General features: G+C 38.6%; 1 protein-coding gene across 1 annotated transcript in view; it reads right to left on the reverse strand.

The window, feature by feature from the left end:
* The window catches only part of LOC308421986 (uncharacterized protein), a gene marked incomplete at both ends in the record, with an annotated part of 98303 nt that overhangs the window by 15103 nt on the left and 55398 nt on the right, over positions 1-27802 (reverse strand). The window contains 2 exons of the mRNA XM_080918481.1: positions 17438-17510; positions 24056-24104. Coding sequence (XP_080774607.1) covers positions 17438-17510; positions 24056-24104 — 122 coding nt within the window. The remainder of the gene's footprint in view (positions 1-17437; positions 17511-24055; positions 24105-27802) is intronic.

The raw sequence follows: 27802 nt of genomic DNA on the forward strand, positions 1-27802 counted from the left end.
TACCCCATGTTTTAATAAGACTGTTTGATTCTCTGGTTTCTAACTTCTTGAGTTCTTTGTATACCTTGGATATAGGTCTCTACCAGATGTGGGGTTGGTAAAGAACTTTTCCCAATCTGTTGGCTGCCGTTTTGTTTTCTTGACAGTGTCCTTAGCCTTACAGAAACTTGGCAATCTCATTAGTCCCATTTGTTGATCTTTGACCTTAGAGCATGAGCCATTGGTGTACTGTTCAGGAAAGTTTCCCCTGTGCCAATGCGTTCTAAGGTTTTTCCCTACTTTCTCTTCTAATAGTTTCAGTGTACCTGGTTTAATGTGGAGATTTTTGATCCACTTGCCCTTGAGCTTTGTACAAGAAGATAAGAAAGGATCTATTTCCATTCTTCCCCATACTGAATGCCAGTTGATCCAACACCATTTGTTAAAGAGGCTGTCCTTTGTCAAAACTCAAGTGACCATATGTGTGAGGGTTCATTTCTCAATCTTCTATTCTGTCCCATTGATCAACCTGCCTATCTCTCTGTACCAGTATCATGTGGTTTTTAACTCAATTGCCTTGTAATATAGCTTGAGGTCAGGGACGGTGATTCCCACAGATGTTTTCTTTTTGTTGAGGATGGGTTTAGATATTCTAGGTTTTTGTGTTATTCCAATGAATTTGTAAATTTCTCTTTCCAACTCTGAAAAATTGGGTTGGAATTTTGATGGGGATTGCATTGAATCTGCAGATTGCTTTTGGAGAGATGGCCATTTTTACAACGTTGATTCTTCCAATCCATGAGCATGGGAGATCATTTCATCTTCTGAGATCTTCCTCAATTTGCTTCTTCAGAGATATGAAGTTCTTGTCATACAGGTCCTTCACTTGCTTAATTAGGGTAACACCAAGGTATTTCATATTGTTTGTGACTATTGTGGAGGTTACTTTTCCCTAATTTCTTTCTCAGCATGTTTGTCCTTTGAATATAGGAAGGCTACTGATTTGTTTGAGTTAATTTTATATCCAGCCACTTTGCTGAACTTGTTTATCTGCTGTAAAATTTCTCTGGTGGAATTTTTAGGATCACTTACATACACTATCATGTCATCTGCAAACAGTGATGTTTTTATTTCTACCTTTCTGATTTGTATCCCTTTGATTTCCTTTTGCTGTCTAATTGCTCTGGCCAGGACTTCCAGTACTACGTTGAATAGGTAGGGGGAGAGTGAGCAGCCTTGTCGAGTCTCTGATTTTAGTGGGATTATCAGGTTCTTTTAACAAGCAGATGCAGAGCAGTGCTGAGTTGTTTTTTCTGTTATTTGTGATGGTTGGGAACTGTATGCTCCTTCTCATAGGTGTGCCAAGAGGCTGACTGTAGACCAGTGCCTTGTGGAACTTCTAACCCATGACTGGGGATAGCACATGCACCAGATCTCTCAACACTTCCTTCATGGACCCTTACTCTTCTTCCCCAAAAGCATGCTGGCTGTGAGTCTGTATCACAGCAGGCCAAGGGCCACAGAGACACTATCAAAAGAGCTTGCAACTGAAGCAGGGACCTATTCACATCTCTGCCAGGTAAGCAAAAGGGTAGAAGTGGAAATCAAAGCACTCACTAGTCTGTGCTCTCTGCTGTGTGTTGGGCTTTGTGGATCAATACTCATTGACTAGCTCTCCAACCCTCAAGAAAACGTCGGTATAGGTGGATCAGTGTGAACAGAAGTGGCATACATGTTGTGAGATTCTTATATAAAGGTGTGAAAGAATTATTCCATTATCTAAGAGCCTCTGTCATAAGAGCTGTAATACAACTATTTGGGGAAGAGATCTGCTCTCCCAAAATCGCAGCCCGAAACTCCCCTGCACCACACCCCCACATCCACCAGAGTCTCCAGCGGGCTCAGTCCTGCAGCAGCTATGGAAACAGATCCAGGGAAGCACCAGCAACAGAAGTGGTGAAAATGGTTCCCCCTCACTACTTGAGTTCTCTCCCCTTCGCCTGAACCCCCCCCCTAAACTACCCAGACCAGAGATCTCTGTGTGAGGCCTCCAGAACTCAGGCCCACATGTATCCTTGTTATATGCTGGATCATCTTTTGTGTATATGCCTAGGAGTGGTAAAACTGGATCCTCAGGTAGTACTATGTCCAATTTTCTGATGAACCACCAGACTGATTTTCAGAGCGGTTGTACCAGCTTGTAATCCCATTTGTCAATTCTTGATCTTAGAGCATAAGCCATTGGTGTTCTGTTCACAAAATTTTTCCCTGGGCCCATGTGGTCAAGGCTCTTCCCCACTTTCTCTTCTATTAGTTTCAGTGTATCTGGTTTTATGTGAACGTCCTTGATCCACTTAGACTTGAGCCAACTAAGGATCAGGTATGACCTTTGTCATCTTAAGCCCAGAGAAGTGGGTTCAGGACAACCTTGCTTTTCTTCATATTAGAGTACCTCCTCTTAGCTCTCTGATAAATTATCTGGTGACACTTTGCTGGGCTTACATGGTTTCCCAAAATCCCTGGGTTAGAGCTCAGTTGGTAAAGTGCTTATTCTACAAGCATGAGGACCTGAGTTCAAATCCCCATTAAAATTTGAGTGTATAGATTTGAGAGATAAATGGCTTTCTGTTAACAACATTTGCTGACCTTGCAGAGAACTGAGGGGTATTGAGTCCCAGAACCAAAATGGCATCTCACAATCATTGTGACTTCAGTTACACAGGATATTCTGTCCTCTGCTGGATTCTGCAAGTACTGCATGTGAGTGGTGAACACAGATACTCAAAGCAAGCAAGCGCAAGCACACACACACACACACACACACACACACACACACACATTATAACAAACTTTGTAATTTTTATTTGCATTTTAGGAAAATGTCTTCTGCCTGCTATAGGAAATGTGAAGCTTCCCAAATTTTATAGTCAGCTGGGCTAGATGAGACACTGTCTCAAGACAAAATACAATAAAGAAAATTAAGTGTGGGGGTAAAGAAATGGCCCAGTTAGTGACATGCTTGCCCTTCTGGGTTTAAAAAATAGGTTTTGCTGGGCAGTGGTGGTGCTGGCCTTTAATCCTAGCCCTCTGCAGGGAGAGGCAAGTGAATTTCTCTGAGTTCCAAGACAGCCTGGTTTGAAATGCAACTTTCAGGATAGCCAGAACCTTACAGAGAAACCTTGTCTCAGCCATTTTTGGTGAAATTGCAAGCTGGTATAACCAACTCTGGAAATCAGTCTGGCGAATCATCAGAAATTGGACATATTACTACCTGTGTACCAAACTATTTCACTCCTGGGCATATATCCAAAGACATTCCAACATATAACAAAGACACAGGCTCCATTATGTTCATAGCAGCCTTATACATAATAGCCAGAAGCTGGAAAGGACCCAGATGTCCTTCAACAGATAAATCAATACAGCAAATGTGGTACATATACACAATGGAGCACTACTCAGCTATATGTAAAAATAATGACTTCATGAAATCCCTAGGCAAGTGGATGCATCTAGAGAATATCATCCTGAGTGAGGTAACCAAGTCACAAAAGAACACACATGGTATGCACTCACTGATAAGGGGATACTAGCCCAAAAGCTCTGGATACCCAAGAAATAACTCACAAACCTTATGAAGCTCAAAAAGAAAGAAGACTAGAATGTGGATGCCTCAGTACTTCTTAGAATGGAGAACAAAACACTCATGGGAGGACAAACACATACAGGGACAAATAGTGGAGAAAAAAATGGAGAAAAGATTATCCAAATACTGTCTCAGCTGAGTATCCACCCCATATGCAGCCACTAACCCCAGGCACTATTGCTGAAGTCAAGATGTGCTTTTGGCAGGAGCCTGATATGGATTCCTCCTCGGAGACTAGGCTAGTGGCATACTGATACAGATGAGGATGCTAGCAGCTAACCATTGGACTGGACACAGAGAACTCAGTGAAGGAGCTCAAGAAAGGATTTAAGGAAATGAAAGAGTTTGCAACCCTATGGGAAGCAATCATTATCAACCAACCAAATCCTCCAGAGCTCCCAGGAACTAAAACACCAACCAATGAGTACACATGGAGAGACCCCATGGCTCCAGGTGTATACGCACCAGAGGATTGGATTGTCTGGCATCAATGGGAGGAACAGCCTTTGTTCCAGTGAAGACTTGTTTTCCCAGTATAGGGGAATGCCAAGGTGCTGAGGTGAAAGAGGGTGGTTGGGAGAGGGTTTACCTTTGTGGAAACAAGAAAAGGGGGATAGGGAATGGGACTGTGGGGGAAAGGAATAACATTTGAAATGTAAATACAGAGACTACCCAATAAAAATTAAAAAATACAAGTATTCCGTGATATATGTGGGTTTGTTTTTGACTTTATGAAACTAAGACTGAAGGACGAAGGCAGTTAATGTATCTCACAGTATGTCCAGAGCCAGTATTCCAACCAGGTTCAGAATTCCTCTCTGCCACAAGGGCAGCACCAACATTGAAAGAGTTCCTTGATATATCTCACAGATCATCCCTAAGATCCTGGTCATGTCTTTGAAGCTTGTTTAAAGTAGATATTTTATAATCATATGTTTATATCTTTTCTCTTTCGGCTGTTTTCAGGTGCCAACTTCATGCTTTCAGGAGTCACGGCAGCTATGGGCTTCTATTTGCAGTGGCAGCATCTGTCTGTGCACATCCTTGTCTCGGGCTCTGTTAGTCAGAAAAGAGAGATGTATGGTTTTTACAGAATGAACTAACTACGACACTGCTGTCATTTTGTGTCTTATTTACCATCGAGCATCCCTATGTTCACAGTCATGTCCACCTTGACTGTGCTATGAAGCAGTCTCACTTGATGAGATTCCTTTCATTCCTTTCTAGTAATATTCTCAAACTGGTGACTTCACCACAAGGACAGTGGAAATGGCCACAAAATTGTTGGGGTCTACTTAAGCTTACCATTGAAAGACACTTGAAGAGCTACTCAAAACCTAAAAACAGGGATGGTTAATCCTTATAGAAATTACTGTCTTATAGATAAACACTGTGAGAGAGAAGTTGAATTTCAGATGTCTAGAAGAGACTGCATCCTTACAGTTTCTAAATCTACTCGAGTGTTTAAAATGTAAAAAAAAAAAAAAAAAAAAATAGTAACCTGCAGATTAAGAATACAAGAGTCTGTGCAGATACATTTTAACAACTTTATTAACAATAAACCCTACCTAGAATAACAATAATGGGAAGAAACTCTGTGTTTTGGTAAGTATTTTTATCAACTTGAAACAGGCTAGTTTCCCTGGAAAAAGAGTTCCTATGGGGGAATTGCTTCTATTTGGGATCATGACCAAGTCTGTGGAGGTATTGCTTTTTTTGATTGGTGATTGTTGTGGGTATGCACAGCCTACTGTTGAGTGGTGCCACCCTTGGGCAGGTGGTCCTGGGTGATATAATAATACCAGGTTGAGAAAGCCAGGGAGAGAAAGCCAGTAAGCATCATTCCTCCATGGCCTCTGCTTCAGTTCCTGCCTCCTGGTCCCTGCTTTGAGATCCTGCCTTGACTTCCTTTGGTGATGAGCTATAACACAGCTGGAAGCTAAAATAAATCATTTCCTTATAGAGATGCTTTTGTAATAGTTTTCTGACACAAGATAAACCTAAGTCACATTTGTCATAAATAATATGACACAACCACTTTTTTTGCATTTTAATAGTGCCATTAAAACTGAAAGAAAATCAATTATTAAATGGTTTTCAATAAGTTAACCAGCATATTGTCAATGTTGTCTAATTTTTCCCAAGACCATATTACATAAATTACAGATGATAATATTTTTAATGTATTTTATGACACCATCATGGCAAAATATTTGCAGTATGTAAGATTTAATCTTGTCAGGCCCTCAGAGGTGTTTGTAATCTGTTTAATTCATTTTGACGTATTGCTCACTTACACATCAGTATTAACTCCTTGTGTACAATATCTTTTTTTGAAGAAACAATTTCCTTAAAATAGAGCTGTTATAAAATGCTAGTTAAATTTATCCAGGGTTTGAAATAGAAGACTTTGGAATGAGATGGCTTGGATAGTAACACAGACCATATAGCAGAATTCTGGATAAAATGTAAGGTGTTATAACAAAGTTTTAATATTATATACATAAGTAAAACATTACATGACTTATTCCACTTAATAGCCCAATGTTATCTTGACATCACAGATAACAAATTTAAGGCAAAGTAAGTTAGCTTACCAAAAGTTAAATTATTTTAATTGCTAACACCATTGCACACTGTGATGTTTCCTGTTAGTGTCACCTCCTACTAGTCTTCTTACACTTCTGGAGAATCTCCTCTTTCACACAGCTGGGTTCTATTTGGCTCAAATCAGCTGCACTTTCTTAGGCTCCTGAATTCTGTGCAGGCTTCATAAGAGGTGCTTGATTCAGACCTTCTGCCACATACCTGACTATGATGTTATCTTTGTTATATTTCAGAACAAAAATCTGTCTCTATAACAACACCATTACTAAACCATGGACTCACTCATGAGTATTACTATTCTTACCAAACAGTGCCTAGTAGCTACCCAATCATTTTAAATAAACAGATTACCTGAGTAAAGGAAAAGAGATTAATTGACGAATTTAAAAAGGAAGGCAAATGTATGGGGTTCACAATCCAACTTTATAAGTTTCCCCCAATGATTTATGCAGTTGAAAAAGTTTCTTATGTCTCCTGTACACCAAGGTAGACTTGGTAAAATATTAAATTCTCTTGAACTAGAACTTTCAACATTGGTAAAATTAAGAAAATTAATAATGTGTGGGTGAACCTATGACCCATATGAAATATGAAAAGATACAAACACTTGCAAATTGTTATACCAGGATAGTATTATCACTGGAGGGGCCATGAAAATAGGAATATAGGTTGGCCAGAATAACCCTTTGAGAAGGAGAACTTTCTCAAGACAAACCCTAGCCCTTCTTAAGTGGATCTGAATGCATATGATATATTTTAGTGTTTGTCTCATGGCTCCCACATACTATATTTTTATATCAAAAGATCTACTGTTCAACAAAAATGTCCAGTCTAGCTTGCTTAAAGTGACCCAGCTGAAAAGTTGAACTTTGTGTAAATTAAAGTATATAAAATAGAATTTGGTATTCTAGTAATAACATATATATATGTATATATATATGTGTGTGTGTGTGTGTGTGTGTGTGTGTATTGTAGTCTATGTTCAATTACACTTACTTAATTATGAAACCCAACTGTATTCATAGGACACAACAATTTGTTAATCAGACCAATAGACTTATTTGAAAAAAATCAGTAAAAATTTAAGACTCTATAGATATATTATGCCAATATCAGTACGGGATTTTTTGGATCCAGAAGAAAAAGAACAAGTTAGAAACTATATTCTTAACCAACCAGATAAAAATGAGTAGGGCATTTATAACTATATAGCTAGAAGAATGCTGGATTAGTTTCTTTTAACCTATGCTAAAGTCTTAAAGCAAAACAGTATTATTGTCAATTTAACTTTAAATATTTACATACCTGTTGTGGGTTATTTATATTCTTTTAGGAATTGACTTCATCTTCCAAAGAGATCACCTCTACTTCAGATTCTGCTAATTATAATAAATTATGAATACCAATTACTTAAAACAATTATCTCTATTACCACAAATAGAATTCATTTTAAAATCAGAGATAACTTTACCCAATTAAATTAAAAGTCATTTGAATAGAATATTGACTTTTTAAGACTGACATCGACTAAAGGTTTAAAAACTGGTGAGTAGGAGATCTAGGTAGTCAGGGAGCAGAGAGATTTCTGCGGAGTGTGCACAGAAAGCACACCCCCCAACCTGCCCGATCCAGGGACAAGGATCGCAACTTTGGAACTTCTGTTTCCACCCTGCGACTCTGAGGCACAGAACAGGGCTCCGCCCATCTGCCACCTGGACAAGTGGAGATCCAGGGACACAGACCAGATAGATACAAGGGAAAGGCAAGAACATATCACTGACAACAAAATGGCAAGAGAAGGCGAAAGAGCATATCCCAAGGAAACCAAGACAACCTGGCAACACCAGAACACAGCTCCCAATCACAGCAAACATCGGAATGCCAAACACTCCAGAAAAAGAAGACACAGACCTGAAATCATACCTCAAGATGCTGATAGAGATACTTAAACAAGAACGGGAGGAAAAGAAAAAAGATTCAGAAGCTTTTAAAGAGGAAACAAGAAAAACACTCAAAAAACTCCAAGAACTAGAGGAAAACAGAACCAAAGAGATGAAGGAATGGAAGAGGGAATTTAAAACGGAAATTGACACAATAAAGAAAACACTAAAAGAGATAACCCTAGAGGTAGAAACCTAAAAAAGAAATCAGGAATCACAGAAGCAAGCATTTCCAATAGATGCCAAGAGATGAAAGAGAGAATCTTGGGGGCAGAAGACAACATTGCAAACATAGACAAAACAGCCAGAGAACATGAAAAAACCAAAAAGCTCCTAACCCAAAATGTCCAGGAGATCCAGGACACAATGAGAAGACCGAACCTAAGGATAATAGGAATAGAAGAGGGAGAAGGGAATCAACTAACAGGCACAGTAAATATCTTCAACAAAATTGTAGAAGAAAACTTCCCTACACTCAAGAATGAGATGACTACGAGCATAAAAGAAGCCTTCAGAACTCCAAATAGGTTGGACCAGAAAAGAAATACCTCCCAACACATAATAGTCAAAACACCAAGTGCCCAAAGCAAAGAAAGAATACTAAAAGCAGTAAGGGAAAAAGGTCAGGTAACATATAAAGGCAGGCCAATCAGAATCACACCCGATTTCGCAACAGAGACTATGAAAACTAGAAGACCCTGGACAGACATCATGTACACCCTGAGAGAGCACAAGTGCCAGCCCAAGCTGCTATACCCAGCAAAACTATCAATCACCATAGATGGAGAGATTAAGATATTTCAAGACAAATCTGAATTTACACAATATCTGACCACAAACCCAGCACTACAACTAATTTTAGGTGGAAAACCCAATACAATGAGGGAAAATACAGCCTAGTAAAAACAAGAAAACCAATAGAAGAAAAAGACACAGACACAACTCAACCCACAAAAGCAATAATAGCAAAAAACAGAAACAACTATTCCTTGATATCTATTAACATAAATGGACTCAACTCCCCAATGAAGAGACATAGGCTATCAGACTGGATACATAAGCAAAATCCAGCCTTTTGCTGCATACAGGAAACTCATCTCAGAGACAAAGACAGACACTATCTCAGAGTAAAAGGATGGGAATAAAACTTCCAAGCAAACAGCCCCAAGAAGCAAGCTGGAGTGGCTATTCTAATATCGAATAAAGTAAATTTCCAACCAAAAGTTATCAAAAAAGATAAGGAAGGACACTTTTTACTCATCACCGGGGAAATCTGTCAGGAGGAACTCTCAATCCTTAACATATATGCTCCAAATAAAAAAGCACCCACATTCATAAAAGAAACCCTACTAAAGTTCAAAAAATACATTTCACCCCACACATTAATAGTGGGAGACTTTAATACCCCACTCTCTCCAATGGACAGATCACGGAAACAGAAACTGAACAAGGACACTGTAAAACTAGCAGAGACTTTGAACAAACTGGAATTAATAGATATCTACAGAACATATCATCCTAAAGTAAAAGAATACACCTTCTTCTCAGCACCCCATGGCACCTTCTCAAAAATTGACCACATAATTGGACAGAGAACGAGCCTCAATCGATATAAGAAGATTGAAATACTCCCATGCATCCTCTCAGATCACCATGGTCTATGGCTGTTCTTTAACAACAACAAAGACAAAAAAAAAAAAAAAAAAAAGCCCACATACACATGGAAACTAAACAACGCTCTGTTAAACGATAGCAAGGTCAAAGAAGAAATAAAGAAAGAAATTAAGGATTTTCTAGAATTCAAAGAAAACGAAAACACAACATACCCAATCCTATGGGATGCAATAAAAGCAGTACTGAGAGGAAAACTCATAGCCCTATGTGCTTCCAAAAAGAAACTGGAGAGAGCTCACATCAGCAACCTGACAGCACAGCTAAAAGCCCTAGAGCAAAAGGAAACAGATATACCCAAGAAGAATAGACGAAAATAAATAATCAAAATTAGGGCAGAAATAGACCAAATAGAAACAAAAAGAACCATTGAAAAAAATCAACAAAACCAAGTGTTGGTTCTTGAGAAAATCAACAGGCTTGATAAACCCCTAGCCAGATTAACTAGAGGGCAAAGAGAGAGTATACAAATTAACAAAATCAAAAAGGAAAGTGGAGACAACAACGGAAACTGAGTAAATTCAAGAAATCATCAGATCCTACTACAAAAACTTATACTCAACAAAATTAGAAAATCTGGAGGAAATGGACGAATTCCTAGACAGATACAAGATCCTAAAGTAAAACCAGGACCAAGTAAACCATCTAAATAACCCTATAACACCTAAAGAAATAGAAGAAGTCATCAAAAGCCTCCCAACCAAAAAAAGCCCAGGTCCAGACAGGTTCAGTGCAGAATTTTATCAGACATTTATTGAGGATATAACACCAATACTCTCCAAACTATTCCACAATATAGAATCAGATGGAATACTACCTAACTCATTTTTTGAGGCTACAATAACCTTCGTACCCAAACCACACAAAGACCCTACAAGGAAAGAGAACTCCAGACCAATCTCACTTATGAACATTGATGCAAAAATACTCAACAAAATCCTTGCAAACTGAATCCAAGAACACATCAAAACAATCATTCATCATGACCAAGTAGGCTTCATCCCTGGGATGCAGGGATGGTTTAATATAAGGAAATCCATCAATGTAATCCACCATATAAACAAACTCAAAGAACAAAATCACATGGTCATCTCACCAGATGCTGAGAAAGCATTTGACAAAATTCAAAACCCCTTCATGTTAAAAGTCCTGGAAAGAACAGAAATCCAAGGTCAATAATTAAGCAATATAAAAGCAATATACAGCAAACCAACAGCCAACATCAAACTTAACGGTGGGAAACTTGAAGCAATCCCACTAAAATCAGGGACTCGACAAGGCTGCCCACTCTCCCCCTACCTACTCAACATAGTACTGGAAGTCCTGGCTGGAGCAATTAGACAGCAAAAGGAGATCAAGTGGATACAAATCAGAAAAGAAGAGATAAAAAAATCACTCTTTGCCGATGACATGATAGTGTACTTAAGTGACCCCAAAAATTCCACCAGAGAACTCCTACAGCTGATAAACAAGTTCAGCAAAGTGGCTGGATACAAAATTAACTCAAACAAATCAGTAGCCTTCCTATATCCAAAGGACAAACATGTGGAGAAAGAAATTAGGGAAAAGGTACCCTTCACAATTGTCACAAAAACTATGAAATACATTTGTGTGACTCTAACTAAGCAAGTGAAGGACCTGTTTGACAAGAACTTCAAACTTCTAAATAAAGAAATTGAGGAGGATCTCGGAAAATGGAAAGATCTCCCATCCTCATGGATTGGAAAGATCAACTTTTTAAAAATGGCCATCCTACCAAAAGCAATCTACAGATTCAATGCAATCCCCATCAAAATTCCAACTCAGTTCTTATTGGAATTGGAAAGGTCAATGTGCAATTTCATATGGAATAATAAAAGACCTAGAATAGCAAAATCCATCCTCAACAACAAGAAAACATCTGCGGGAATCAGTATCCCTGACCTCAAGCTATATTACAAGGCAATTGTGCTGAAAACTGCATGGTACTGGTACAGAAATAGGCATGTGGATCAATGGAATAGAATAGAAGATCCAGAAATGAGCCCTCATGTATATGGTTACCTGATTTTTGACAAAGGAGCCATAAACATTCAATGGAAAAAGGACAGCCTATTCAACAAATGGTGCTGGTCCAACTGGCACTCAGCATGCAAAAGTATGAAATTAGACCCTTTCTTATCTCCTTGTACAAAGCTCAAGTGTAAGTGGATTAAAGATCTCCACATTAAACCAGATACACTGAAACTATTGGATGAGAAAGTAGGAAAAACCTTAGAACACATAGGCAGGCACAGGAGAAAATTTTCTGAACAAAACACCACTGGCTCAAGCTCTAAGGTCAATGATTAACAAATGGGACTTAATGAGATTGCAAAGTGTCTGTAAGGCTAAGGACATTGTCAAGAAACCAAAACGGCAGCCAACAGAATGGGAAAAAAATTTTACCAACTCCACATCTGATAGAGGCCTAATATCCAAGGCATACAAAGAACTCAAAAAGCTAGACACCAGAGAATCAAATAACCCTATTAAAAAATGTGGTACAGAGCTAAACAAAACGTTCTCAGTTGAGGAATATCGAATGGCTGAGAAACATCTGAGGAAGTGCTCGACATACTTAGCCATCAGGGAAATGCAAATCAAAACAACCCTGAGATTCCACCTCACACCAGTCAGATTGGCCAAGATCCAAAACTCAGATGACAACAGATGCTGGTGAGGTTGCAGAGAAAGAGGAACACTTCTCCACTGTTGGTGGGGTTGCAAACTAATACAACCACTCTGGAAATCAGTCTGGCGATACCTCAGAAAATTGGACATAGTACTACCTGAAGACGCAGCTCTTCCACTTCTGGGCATATACCCCAGAGACACTTTAGTACACAACAAAGATATATGCACCACAATGTTCATAGCAGAGCTATTTATAATAGCCAGAAGTTGGAAAGAACCCAGATGTCCTTCAGAAGGTGAATGGATACAAACATTGTGGTACATTTACACAATGGAGTACTACTCAGCTATCAGAAACAATGACTTAACAAAATTCTTAAGAAAATGGATACATCTAGAGAATATCATCCTGAGTGAGATAACCCAGTCACAAAAGAACAGACATAATATGCAGTCACTTATAATGGGATACTAACCCCAGAAAACACTGAACACTCTAGAAATAACTCACAGACTGTGTGAAGCTCAAGAGAAAAAAAAAAAGAAAGAAAAGAAAGAAAAGAAAAAAATCATTATGCTCAATCTTTACACACCAAGAAAACTTTGACTAATTCCGGGTTACATCCTGATTTACATGTACTTTATGCTCATTGTAACTAGTGAGACCTTAATGCACACTATCAAACCTTTGATAAAAAATGCCAAACATTGACAAAAATGTATTCATAAACTTTTATGCAAAAATCCTTAAAATTTGTACGTTTATCTTTGTTTTTTAAAATAAAATTGTTCAAAACAAAAAACAAAAAAAAGAATATCAATTTTTGATGCTATGACCATGAAAATAGCTCTCATATTGTAACATAGTAAATAATGTCTTATTATGTATGTTTGACCTTTATTAAGAATATAATTAAATGTAAAATAAAAAAAAGAATGGAAATATGCAACCTCAGGAGGTACCATGTAAGAAGACCCTCCAGAATGTACCAGGGACCTGGGAGGTGAAAGACTCCCAAAACTTAAAAAAACGGACCTCAGATAAAATGCCCTACAGTGAGAAGAAGGAACTTGTTGAGACCATTTGAAAGACAGGGCATCAAGTGGAGGACTGGGGTTGCCACCCTATAGTCAAAAAATCTGACCCAGAATTGATCCTCTCTGTAAGACCTGCAAAGTCAAAAATGGAGAAGAGCCTGAAGAAAAAAAGGTCCAGTGACAGGCCCAAATTGGGATCTAGCTCAAGAAGAGTCCCCAAGGCCTGACACTGTTACTGATACTATTGTGTGCTTACAAACAGGAGCCTAGCATGGCTGCCATCTGAGAGGCCCAACAAACAACTGAAATAGTCAGATGCAGATCTTTACACCCAACCAATGAACAAAAGCTGGTGACCTCTGTGGCTGAATTCGGGAAAAGCCAGAAGAAGCTGCAAAGCAGATGGAGGTGGGGGTCTTCTAGGAAGACCAGCAGTCTCAACTCACATTGACCCCATGGTCACCAACCAGGCAGCATACACCTGCTGATATGAGGCCCCCAACACATATACAGCAGAGAACTGCAAGGTCTTGACTCAGTCAGAGAAGATTCATGTAACCCTCGGGAGACTTGAGAACCCAGGGAATTGGGCTGTCTGGGGGGCTAGGGTAGGGTGTGGGGACATTCTCTTTGAGACTTGTGGGGAGGAGGTATGGAATATGGAACAGTCAGAGACCAGACTGGTAGGACTATAAAGACTGCACTGTAAAAAACATTATTAAAGAATAATAAAAAATACAAAAGTCTAGTTATTCAAACAGTTTTATTATAAAACTGAACTTGAAAGGGGTCTACATAATTAGCTTTTTAAATTTTTCTCTTTAAATTCTTATATAATAAGGAACATAAAAGACAAAATTATTTGGGGCCTGACAAATTAGAAAAAAAAAACATGAATAAAGCTTGTATTTTGACAAAGTCTGGAACAATGCCTGCTCTATTTTCTGATGAATAGTTTCCCAGTCGCTTCATGCAAAACTCTCATATTCTTCTTAGAAAGAACCTTTTGTAAATGTGGTTTTATTGAGACTTTCAGACATCATCTCCTTCTCAGGAGACTGTTTCTAGGCAAAGGTAAAATTTTTCAAATAAACGTTTCTCTTACAAAAGGAAACAAGTGATGATTACTGAAAAGGATTTGGTGGAAAGGGAACCTCCATCCCTTCTCTGTGGGGTTACAAACTGGTACAGTCGTTCTGGAAATTGGTGTGGTGAGTAAGCAAGAAGCTAAACATAGACTTATCATGTGATGCAGCTATTCCACCCCTCAAACGTGGCCAAAGCACTCACCCCTATTTTGCATATGTTTACTCAATCATGTTCACTGCCTCTCCATTCACAGTAGCTAGGAAATAGAAACTACTTACATATTGTTCAACTGATAATCGGTAACAAATATGTGATACATATAATACAGAATTCCATCCAGATGTAAAGAAAAAATAAAGTTTATCAACCAACCAGAGCTCCCAGGGATTAAACCATCAGCCAAAGAATACACATAGCAGGACCCATGGCTCCAGCTGCATATGTGGCAGAGGGTGACCTTATTGGACATCAGAGGAAGGGGAAGCCTTTGGTCCTGTGAAGGCTCAATGAAACAATGTAGAGGAATGCTAGGGTGCTGAGGCAGGAGTGGGTGGTTGGGTGGGGGAGCACCTCATAAAGGCAGAGAGAGAGGGAAGGGGATAGGAGGTTTGTGGAGGGGAAACTTTGAAGGGGGAAAACATTTGAAATGTAGATAAAGTACCCAATACAAATAAAATTCAAAAACAAAAATGAAGTCACATAAAATAGATGGAACTAAAAATATGTCAAGCGAAGTGAGCTAGACCTACAAAGACCAAGGCCATTTTGTTTTTATTCCTATCTTGGAGGAATATATAACCTGGAGAAACTGCAAGAACCAGGCAGGTTAAAAGGGACTATGGCAGGGAGGGACATGGGAAAGAAGCTCTAACTGGGGAGGGTAGTAGGAAACAGGTGTTTTTAAAAAGGAACGTGAAATGTTGAGGTGGGTGTAACATGGAAAGGAGCTGGAAGACTGCATAGAGGTAGAAAAATAAAGGATGAATAAATAATGCTATGAGTGATATAAAATTCCATAGGGAAGCATCACTTTATGTTTACCTAAAATTACATATGAGTGTATATGTATTCATGGACATGTACATACAGACATACACACACACACACACACACACACACATACGTTTTTAATGAAGCTATGCCATTTTGGTGATAATACTCCCTCCAAAAGCCATAGACTATCTAACAAAACTTGCAGAATGATGCATGAGAAATCTGCTTTGAGGTTTTAAACAGAGTAGTGTGAGAGATCCCCAAATAACATAAGCTATTGCTCGTAGCCTTTATTTCCTCTTAAAATTTCACTTTTTCTGAAATTAACACACACTTTGGACATAGACCTTTGCATCATCAAGTTGGCTCTGACCCATAAGCCTCTTTCAAGAAGAACAGCTCACACAACAACAAAGGGTGTGATGCCAACTGCCAAGAAAGAAATACACTCACTAGTCCTACCCAGCTGTGACTAGCATGGCAGGATTTCCCCCAAAGGTGGAATAGTGTTACTCATGTAAGGAGTTAACCAACATTTATCTAATTGAATTTAAAGTCTCCACAGTAGGAGGAAATGCATGCATGGAACTGTGAACCCATGGCTGGTGATATCACAGGATCTACAGGTAAACCTACTACTGTCACTTTCTTAACTGTGTTAGTGGGACTTAAGGGCTGTGATAAGACACTATTAATGAAACTTTAGAGGAAATCATTTTTTACAGCTTCAGGTCGGTGTCCATCATTGAGGGATGCCAGGGTAGGAACTCAAGGCAGGAACCTAGAGGCAGGAACTGAAACAGAGGCCATAAAGGGGTGCTGCTTCCTGCCTTGCTTTCTCAGCCTGCTCTCTTATGCCATCCAAGACCTGCCTAAGGGTTGCACTAAACACAATGGGCAATAATGAAGAAATGGCCCACAGACTTTTCCTCAACTGAGGTTTGCTCCTCTCTGGTTATACAAAGCTGACCAAAACCTAGCCAAGCCCATACATTATTCTAAATGTTTGCCCCTATACAGCCAGTTAAGTGTGGTTCCAGCCCCTTGTCAAAGAAGCTTCTTTGCAGCTACTGGAGACCATCAACCCACAATTGACCAAAACACAGAAAATGCCTTCAAAGTGGACGGCCGTTCCCAGTTGATGCACATATAGTATCTAAGACTCAAAAACATCATGGAAAGGGAGGTAGAGACTTGCAAGTCAAAGGACCAGGCATGTGCACCCATAAAATCTTAACAATACAATTGTCTAAATAAAGCATCAACAAAGGCAGTAGCTGCAGACATGCCAATGTGGATGGGCCAAACCTCACAAATCCCCACCCCAGATGAAAAACCACCAGCAGTTAATGGCTAATGAGAGAGAGAGAATCAGTCTTCCTTAGAGATGAGCCCATAATTCATTATCTAGTACCAAGTGGTCCAGCCTTAAAATATATGCATAGGTGCAACACTGAATAGGCTCAGAAATTGCACTAATATGTATTTGTGTATGTGTGAATGATGCATGTATATAATAATAATAATTAAAGAAAAGGCATAAAGATGAGAGGTAAGGGGAAGGGGCAGAGACAGTAGAGGGTATGGAACAGAAAAAACAGGAGGGAGAAATAATAAATATGAACAGAAAATGACAATTTAAAAATATTTTCTAATGCTCATATACAACTTACTGTGCAATGTGGATGCTGGCAGTGGCACCTGCATCTATTACATCAAATCTAATAATGAAGTCCTAAAGCTAATGGGTGATTGGAATAGCTTGTCTCCAATATTCTATACAACTTCCTTTCAGAGGATTTTGTGTTTCTAAATTTACCTGATCTGCAGGTTTGTATCTTCCTCGTGCTTGCTTCATTGGTTGTAAAAGGGTCTTGCATTTGAATCACTTTCTAAATATAGTTTGAAATAAGATATTTATGATTTGTATAATTAATAAAATACTTAGTAATATAAAGTTAAGAATTATAACGCATTACCTTCCAGTGTGGACATTTCTTGTCCCTTGCTAAAAAGCAAAAGGTAACACATATATACAACCAAGAAAAGTTAGGATAAACGTAGTTCTCACCTCTAACTTTACCAAAATAACCACTTAATTTTTTTACAATAATAACTTGCAACATTTATTTAGGTCTTTATAATATACTCTTAGATGATACAGAGGAACAAAAATCTGCTTTACTTTACATATAAAATAACATTTGAAAAATTATACATAATAATTATCAGATTGTCAAAGCTCTAAGAAACCTAATCAGTAGTGAACAGCAAACCATGATGAATGTTTCATATCCATAATTTTCTCTATATCTCTTAAAAAGCATTTAGAAAACTACTAGCATCCTTGCTGTCTCATGCCCTCACCTTTACCTAAGGCTTTTATTACTAGCTCATTGTTTAAAAACCAAAAGGGTCTCTCCATGCAAACTCATTGGTTGTTGTTTTACTCCCTGGGAGCTGTGGTGAGTTCGGGTAGTTGATGGATCTTTTCTCCAATCCCTGCTCCTCTACTTGTCCTATTATTTCTTCCCATAAGTGTTTTGTTCTCCCTTCTATCGGTTGGAGCGTCCTTGGGTATATTTCCAGTAGTGATATAGCTGGGTCGTCAGGTAGTACTATGTCCACTTTTCTGAGGAACCACCAGACTGATTTCCAGAGTGGTTGTACCAACTTCCAGTTCCACCAACAGTGGAAGAGTGTTCTTTCTCCACATCCTTGCCTGCATGTGCTCTCACCTGAGTTTTTGATCTTATCCATCCTTATATAAAGCTCAAGTCCAAGTGGCTTAAAGACCTACACATAAAACCAGGTATACTGAAACTAATAGAAGAGAAAATGTGGAAAAACTTAGAACACATAGGCACAGGGAAATTTTTCCTGAACAGAACACCAATCACTTATGCTCTAAGACCAAGAATTGACTAATGGAACCTCTTAAATTGCAAAGCTTCTGTAAGCAAAGGATACTGTCAATAGGCCAAAAAGGCAACCAACAGATTGGGAAAAGATCATTACCAATCCTACATCTGATAAAGGACTAGTATCCAACATATACCAAGAACTCAAGAAGTTAGACACCAAAGAATCAAAGAATCCAATTAAAAATGAGGTACAGAGCTAAACAAAGAATTCTCAGTGAGGAATGCTGAATGGCTTATATTCACCTTAAAAAATGGTCAACATCCTTAGTTATCAGAGAAATGCAAATCAATACAACCCTAAGATTCCAACTCACATCAGTCAGAATGCTAAGATCAAAACTCAGGTAATAGCAGATGCTGGCGAGGATGTGGAGAAAGAGAAACACTCCTCCTTTGTTTGTGGGATTGCAAGCTGGTACAACCAAATTTTGAAATCAGTCTGGCGGTTCCTCAGAAAATTGGACATAGTACTAGAAAACTTGACCCAGTTATACCACTCTTGGGCATTTTTGCAAAGGAAGTTTCAACATATAACAAGGACATATGCTTCACCATGTTCATAGCAGCCTTATTTATAATAACCAGAAGCTGGAAAGAACCCAGATATTCATCAACAGAGGAATGGATACAGAAAATGTGGTACACTTACACAATGGAGTGCTACTCAGCTATTAAAAATAATGTCTTCCTAAAATTCTTAGGCAAATGGATGGAACTAGAAATTATCATCCTGAGTGAGCTAACCCAGCTACAAAAAATACATGTTAGTACTCACTGATAAGTGGATACTAGCCTAAAAAGCTTGGAATACCCAAGAAACAATTCACAGACCTTATGAAGCTCAAAAAGAAGGAAGACCAAACTGTGGATGTTTCAGTCCTTTTTAGAAGAGAAAACAAAATACTCATGGGAGAAAATACAGGAACAATGAGTAGAGCAAGGACTGAGAAAAGACTATGCAGAGACTACCTTTCATGGGGATCCATCCCATATGCAATTACCAAACCTGGTAACTATTGCTGATGATAAGATGTGCTTACTGACAGGAATCTGATTTGGATGTCTTCTCAGAGGCCCTGCCCAGAGCAATACTGATACAGATGAGAATTCTTGCAGCTAACCATTCTACTGAGTTCGAGGACCCCAATGAAGGAGTTAGAGAAAGGACTGCAGGAACTAAAAGGGTTTGCAATCCCATGGGAAGAACAACATTATCAACCAACCAATGCCCCCTCCAGAACTCCCAGGAAGTAAAACACCAACCAATAGGTATACATGGAGAGACCCATGGCTTCAGATGCATTTGTAGCAGAGAAAGCATTGTTTGGCATTCATGAGAGGAGAGGCCATTGGTCTAGTGAAGACTCATTTCTTCAGTGTAGGGGAATACCAAGGTGATGAGGTGACAGTGAGTGGTTCGGAGTGGGAGCATCTTCATGGAAGCAAGGGGAGAGTGGAGGGGGAATGGAAGAGGGGTAAAAAGGGATAACTTATGAAATGTAAATACATAAAATATTCAGTAAATATTTTACAAAATAAGAAATGAGACATAAATTTAAACAAAACATTCTCAAAAGATGAAATAAAAATGGCTATAAAATACTTTAATTGCCCAACATGTTTAACTATCAGGGAAATGCAAATAAAAACTACTCCATGAATTTATCTTACTACAATCAGAAAGCCTAAGATCCAAAACACAAATGATGCCACATGCTGGTGTAGGGGTGGAAAAGAGGAACACAACTTCACTGCTGATATACTGATATTTTCTAAAAACCACCATGGCAGTTTTTTAAAATGCTAGAAACAGATCCACCACATTATTCCACTATATGACTCTTGAGCATAGATTCAAAAGTTTCTATGCTACTATAGAGATACTAGCTCATTCATGTTTATTGCTGCTCTATTTAGGAATATATAGTATTCCTAAGTAGAATATCTATAATAGTCAGGAAATGAAAATACCCAAGGTGTCTATCAACTAATGAATGGATAGTAAGACTGTGGTACTGTTGCAGTAAATATTAAATAGATGTCTTAACCTTTCATTGGCCCCTAGGGTCTCACTCCGTGACGCCGCTCAAGTATGGAGCTGAATGCATGGACCCATGGAGATGCCCTCTCCACACAGTTCCCTTCCCAGGCGATTCACTCCACCTGTACTGTTGCTTCTGTCCTGGGTGGATACAACTGTCTAAGCCTGTTCCTTTCCTCCACCACCTGGCACAAACATGACTCCAAAGCCCAGTAACTTATCAAGCAGTTTTATATATTAAATTCTCAATCTGAAAACCCTCTACACAATAAGCTTACAACCAACGAACAAAGATACAAACTGCCCTTCTATATGAGAAAAAAAGACCCATAGAAACCCTTAGAAATAATAATAACAACCTCATCAAGCTAGACATGCACAGAGAGAAACATATAAATCTGCCCCCATCTCCGTTCCTACCAGAATCTCTCCTACTCTCCTCCTCTTCCTCCTTCCTAGACCTTTTCCCACATATCTCTCTCCTGTCCAATCTTGTATCACTTTAACGTAAATCTACATGGTACATTTAAACAATTAGATATTGTTTAACTGTTGTTTTTAAAAATGTGAAATCCACAAGAAAATAAACAGAGATGTAAACAATTGATCTTTGAGAGGTAACCCAGACCCAGAAAGACAAATAGTACATGTCTTCTCTCATGTGTTAACTCTAACATTGACTCTTTAGTTGCATTCCATTTGTAGTATTCATAGATGTCAAAAACTTAGTTTGGAAGCATGGTTGTGGAAGACCTCAGGAAAGGGTAGATAGAACACAGTGGTATAGAATGTTAAAGGAAAGTAATAGAGAAAGAGGAAATAAATTATTGTGGAAGATGTGAAGACAAAATGGCAAGGGATTATGGAGGTAGGGTAGCTAAAATTTTAAGAAAGTCATATGAAAACCTACTAGAGTAGAAGCCAGCTAAAATATATACACTGATATATGTTAACTCTGTGAGCTACAACACAACCAAACTGGCAAAACATGCCCGTTGGTATAATAGTAACATGAAAATCATATAAGGAATCAATCACTGGATGATTAGATGTAAGGCCCACCACATGTTAAAACCCTTACCTGGTACCAATATTTGGCCAAGAACCTGTAACTAGATTGTTCATAAAGAATCAACTAATACTATTTCTCAGCTAGATGGGTATAGTATTAAACCAATGGCTACTGATTTATCATTACATACATAAATTAGTGCATGTGTTAGTTAGGATTTCCATTGCTGTGAAGAAACACACCATAACCAAGGTTACTCTTACAAGGAACAACATTTAATTGGGGCTGGCTTAGAGTTACAGAGGTTCAGTCCATTGTCATCATGGCAAGAAGCATGGCAGTGTCCACATTGACACGATGCCATCGAAGGAATTGGGAGTCCTATATCTTGATGCAAAGGCAGCCAGAAAGAGACTGGCCTCTACAGACAGGAAGGAGGAAGCCCTTTCTGCTGCACTGGGCAGATTTTGAACACTAGGAGCCCTCAAAGCCTGCCTACACAGTGACATACTTCCTCCAACAAGGCCATACTTATTCCAATACGTGTCACTAATACTGTCACTTCCCATAGGCCAAGTATATTAATAAACCCACCACATTGCATCTCTTGGTGCTCACAAAAAAGCTTCTTTTTCTATAAATAGTAATTAATACAGAGACCTACTGCTGGCCAAGTTCCAGAGAATACAAGATGGCAGAATCATCAGGCCTAACCAGGACTTCTGTATCACAGGTGTCCCCTCGGCCTCAGGGATCTTTGTGGAAGAAGTGGCAGAAATATTGTAAGGGCAAAAAGTAATGTATTATTATAAGGAAACTGTTTTTTAGACACAGCAGGGCAGTTGCACATATGAACTTACAGTAGTTGAAACAGAATACACAGTCTGGATAACCTCAAGCCACAAAATGTCTCAGCATGTTGAGGGAAAGCCAGCATAAAGTCCCATCCACAGCTAAGGAGCTATTGGCAACTGATAAGTTTTGAGAGGGAAAGTAAAGCCACACTCTAGAGTATCTAGGTAGCATCAACCATACTTGATAGAGTTTTTTGTTTTGTTTGGTGGTTTGTTTTTAGAGGACCTAAAGTTGGATAGTTAGTGAAGATGGAACTGAAATGAATTAGGTGAGGAGGTAAAAATGATCAAATATATTAATATTATATAATATTCTCAAAAAACTAATAAAAATGATGGAACAAAGACATTCAAATGGAATGTAACCATTACCTTCCACTTATTTATTTACTATATGTTTACTTTTATGATACTCAGCCCCAAATAAATCATCAACACATATATATGGAGAATCTCAGAGATTCCTGATAAAATTGATTTCAATAGAGTTTCTATAAGAAATGTCAATTTTGTACTTTGAATGTAATTAAACTTCAAGAGGAGAATTGCTAAAATTAAAATATTTCAATGCATAACCTTATATACATTCTCTAGATTAAGCTTAAGCATTAGAACTGACTGCATTAAACACAGAAGCAGAGAAAAACCACTCATAGTCAAATGCTCATGTACACATTTCAACAGAGAGTTAGCTTTACAAGGTATGCTACTTAATTTTATACCAAAACTAAGATGAACTTTCTAACAAACATTTAAATTAGTACTTATATCTTTTGTTTTATATTTTCAAGAGAGTTTCTTTGTGTAGCCCTGGCTTCAAATTTACTCTGCTAACCAGACTATCCTCAAACTCAGAGATCCTCCTCCTTCTCCCAAGTTCTGAGATTAAAGGTATGCACCACCATGCCTGGCAGTATGTATATCTAAACTTAGCATAATAAGTCATGAAAACCTCAAAGATTTCTATTGTAAGGACATGAATTTCATATGAAGATGCTGGGTGTAGAAGGGAACCCATGTATGTTATTACATACAAAGAGAATATTTTGGAATTTGTGTCAGGTAGGTGAAGAGGGTTTACATAAATTGTTTTTGTAAGAAATACTGATAATATATGGGCAACACAAACTGGACACTATGTGTTTAAAAAAGAACAAGGCATGAGGGATAAGGGAATGGGAATGAAGGATGGGAATACTTCTGCAAGTAAAAAGCACCTGCTGTCAAGCATGACAATCTGAGTTAAATCCATGGGCCTTCCTTTGATGCCTAAGGGTTACATGATGAAGAAAAGAACTGAGTCTAGCAAATTATCCTCTGCCCTCCTCAAGAAGGTGCACACACACACACACACACACACACACACACACCGACCAATATAAATAAATAAATTTAATTTTTAAGATAAGAAAAGATAAATGATAGGGTAGAAAAGTGGGAAAAGACCTGAGGGGAGTTTAGGGAGGAGGATAAATATGATTAAAATTCACTGTATGAAATTCTCTAAGAGTAATTATATGAGAAAAGAAGTTACGGTTATTAAAAATTCTAAGTAAGAAATTAAGTTCAGCGATAAGAATGTATCCCCAGGACCAACATTGCAAACCTCAATTACCATAGGTGAGGTCGCTTCAGCATCAGCTTTGTTGATAGGCCTGTAACGCAGAAAGTACAGTAAGGTGTGTAAGTATGAATCTTTAAATTAAAGGATTTGCTCTCTATAGAGTAAATTATACTTCTTTACTTTGCTACTATAATTTGACTTGAGTGTCTACACCACCCTAAGTTAACCATTCCCACATACACCTATCCTGATCTAAGAACTGCTCGATGACTTGTTACTTATAATTTCATATCATGACAATATTTTGGCAGTACCTTGGAAATACTTTGCATTTAAACACTGCCTATCATGTATGAAAAGAGCTAACCTTCCTATCAATGGTTCATAGAAGTGTAAGAAGTGTGACAGCTTAATATACATTGCAATGAATCCCTCTCCATCCTCTAATCTTGGACCAAACACCAAGCTTTATTATTCAAGTGTGGTAACTTTTTCCTTCATTATGGAATACACCTATTGAAAAAAAAAAAAAAACCCATAGCGGGGCTGAGAAGATGGCATGGTTATTTAGAGCACTTGCTGCTCTTTTGAGGGACTCTAATTTTGTTCTTAGTTCTAATGACAGGTAGCTCAGAATGATATGAGATTCCACCTCTACAGGGGTCCTCTGGCATCCATCAGACCTGCACAAATGTGCACATACATAAACACACACACACACACACACACACACACAGTCTTTAAAAACAATTTTAAACCTCTTTGCCTGAAAAAAAGTAGAGGAATTCCCCTGAGACATTTAATAAAAGTGTTTTTCACAGAAAGATGAAACATTAAAAATTATAGTACTAGAACACAAAAGATACAAAGAGAAAGAGGAAAAAACTGAAGCCATAGGTTTAAGTAGGGGAGAAGAGAATGAACGGGGGGGGGGTGGCTGGAAAGATTGATAACTAACACGAAGCATGTTTGAACACCATACAGAAGCCCAACCTTTCTTTAATTAGCTTCTTAAATATGGATACATATATTAAAGATTTATTTTATCTGTTTTGTTTATGTGTGGGTATGAGTAACTTTGTGTTGGCATGTGAACATGAGTACAGGTGCCAGCAGAGGTCAAAAGAGAGTGACCGATGCTCTCGAGCTGGCATTACAGGCAGCTGTGAGCCATCTCACATGGAAGCCTCAAGGAAAATAAACTCTGCTCCTCTGTAACAGCAGTATATGATCTTAACTACTGACCTATCCCTCTACCATAAAACTTTTTCTATCTGTGTGTGAATGTGTGTGTGTGAGTGTGTGTGTGAGAGTGTATGTGTGAGTGTGTGTGCCTAATTTCTGTGTGTGTTAAGCAAGTTACCACTGAACTATGACCTTAATCTAGGATTTTGTAACATTTTGTTGCCTTTCTATTGATAGAGAATTTTTTTGTCAACCCCACTGATTTCTTGATTTCTAGACTGGCAAGGAAGACACGACACTCCGGACTCTTCTCAACAGCCTTTATTCAGGAACACCTCAATGCTGATACAGGGACCCCGAGTGCCGAGAGCACCCTCCTTTTATCCTTCTCAGACTGAGGTTATGTGACTTGTCCTCTGGGGATTGGCGGAGCGGGGATCACCTTATTAGCATAATGCCGTGCAGGTGTGTTTGGTGCCAGAAGTGGTTATGTACATGCGCAGTCAGGTTGTTTATTTCTAACCAAGCCATATGTCGGCGCCATTTTGGCAGGGCGGCCGAGCCGCTGCTTACGTTGATTTATCTTTTGATTTGTGCTTTTATGTGTATGTGGGGGGGGGATTTTAATGGACTTGTATACAGGCTAAAAATTATCAAGACAAAAATCTCAGTTCTGTGTGTGGAATTCCAGAGACCCACACCAAAAACTGCAATACAGCTATTGCAATTAATCTCGGTTGCCCACCAGAACTGGATGTAAGACTTCATTGCTCAAGACATCACAAACTATGCTCACAGGGAACACCACATAGTGTGGTCCCAGGAAATGAAGAAATCAAGCTGGTACTTATTAGGAAACTTCTTTCTTTCTCATGAGATTTCATAGTACTAGAAGAAGCTATGCAGGCAGAAAGGTACGAACAGTAAAAACCTTACCCAGATGTGAAAACTCTGGGTAAATACTATGGGTAAACCAACTGCTTTCTGATTGTATTAAAGGCTCTCCTCACAGGAAAAAAAATATATTTGTAAATCCAGAGAACGATCCATTGCTAGGAAGCTCATAGGCCCTAAAGGAGAACCAACTACTTTTATTTTGCTAAGAACACCTTATATCAGACTTCCTTGTAAATATTTGTCGCTGGTACCATAGAAAAATGCATTTCTCAGTTCCCATCGGAAAGGTGTCTATTTGCAGAAGACAGTGGTTGATATAGTGACTCACACATGTTCAAACTGCAGAGTGCATGTATCTGTGGAGTGCTCAGACTCAAATGGGATATCTTAATCACAGTCCCTATCCCAAAGGTGCAGGGAATAAGGAACAAGATGGCACAGAGAGACTGTAAAAGCCAGAGGTTATTGAGAACTACAGCCAACAGTGTCTGGTGGCCATGAGAAGGCCATTGAACTAATGAACTCAAAACAGCCTGGTGCCAACTGTTTAATATAAATATAAACCTTGACCAAGAATGTTCATAAGAAGTATAGCAGTGAGTTGGAAAAGAAATGTCATTGTGGGGACACCTGCCCAGGGTACATAAGAGACTCTAATCCAAATCAAGTAAATGATGCAGCGTCTCAAGTTTCTATAGAGACATTCCCCAGTGTCTTCCGTAATCTTAACAACTTTCAAAGGGAACTTCACCCATTACCAGTACTAAGTAAACAAAAGGAACACATTTGGCAGAATCCCTTTGAACTACTGATGTTCACATGCCTTTATATGGAACCATTCAATACCTGCTGTCTGTATTTTTGTGTTATCTTTGTCAGGCTATCATACATAAAACCAGGATCCTGATGTCTGCTCTAAATTCCTGTTCCTTGGAATCAAATCTAATATTGTTCCTTTCCAAACTGCCTTACCCTCTTTATTCCATCCCCTGCCTTTTTGATCTCATTGATCCATTCTATTATAAAACACTCACCCATAAACTTAGTGAACTGGCCTTAGAATAAGTTAATATGAGATTCGTGTTTACTATTCCCAGATATACTAGTTTAGTATCTTTAAGTCCATGACCCTTCATCACAACCGATACTTGTTTTGTGATATAAGCTCAGGTTGATGGGCTATGGCCAGTTTGTTAGTTTTCAAATATTACTTGAAATCTGGAAATTTATGTGCTTTTTTTCCCCTCCATGAGCATGAAAAGGAGTCATGAACCAAAGTAAAAATAAGCTAAGCAGTGGTAGTGCACACTTTAATCCCAGCATTCAGGAGGCAGAGTTGGGTGGGACTTCTGTGGGTTTGAGGCCAGCCTGGTGAGTTCCAGGACAGCCATGGCTACACAGAGAAACCCTGTCTTGAAAACAAGCAAAACATGAGGGGAAGTACAAAATCAGAAAAGAGTGCAGTGTAGAAAAACAAAATAAGGAAAGTAAGACTTTATTTTCCTAGTCTGAGATAATTGTTTGCAACAAAAGCCAACTAAAGAATTAAGTGTCTAAAGTATAAATCTCCTTGATCTAGATGCACACTTCACACGCACACTGCACTCTGCACTCCCAGTAAAGCATTCCTCACACAGTATTTCTCCAAAGTGCTATGTACCACATGTGATTTCATACCCATGCTTAAGTGAGATCTGCCTGACAACC

This window comes from Micromys minutus (assembly GCF_963924665.1).
Source record: "Micromys minutus genome assembly, chromosome: 6".
Classification (NCBI taxonomy): Eukaryota; Metazoa; Chordata; class Mammalia; order Rodentia; family Muridae; genus Micromys; species Micromys minutus.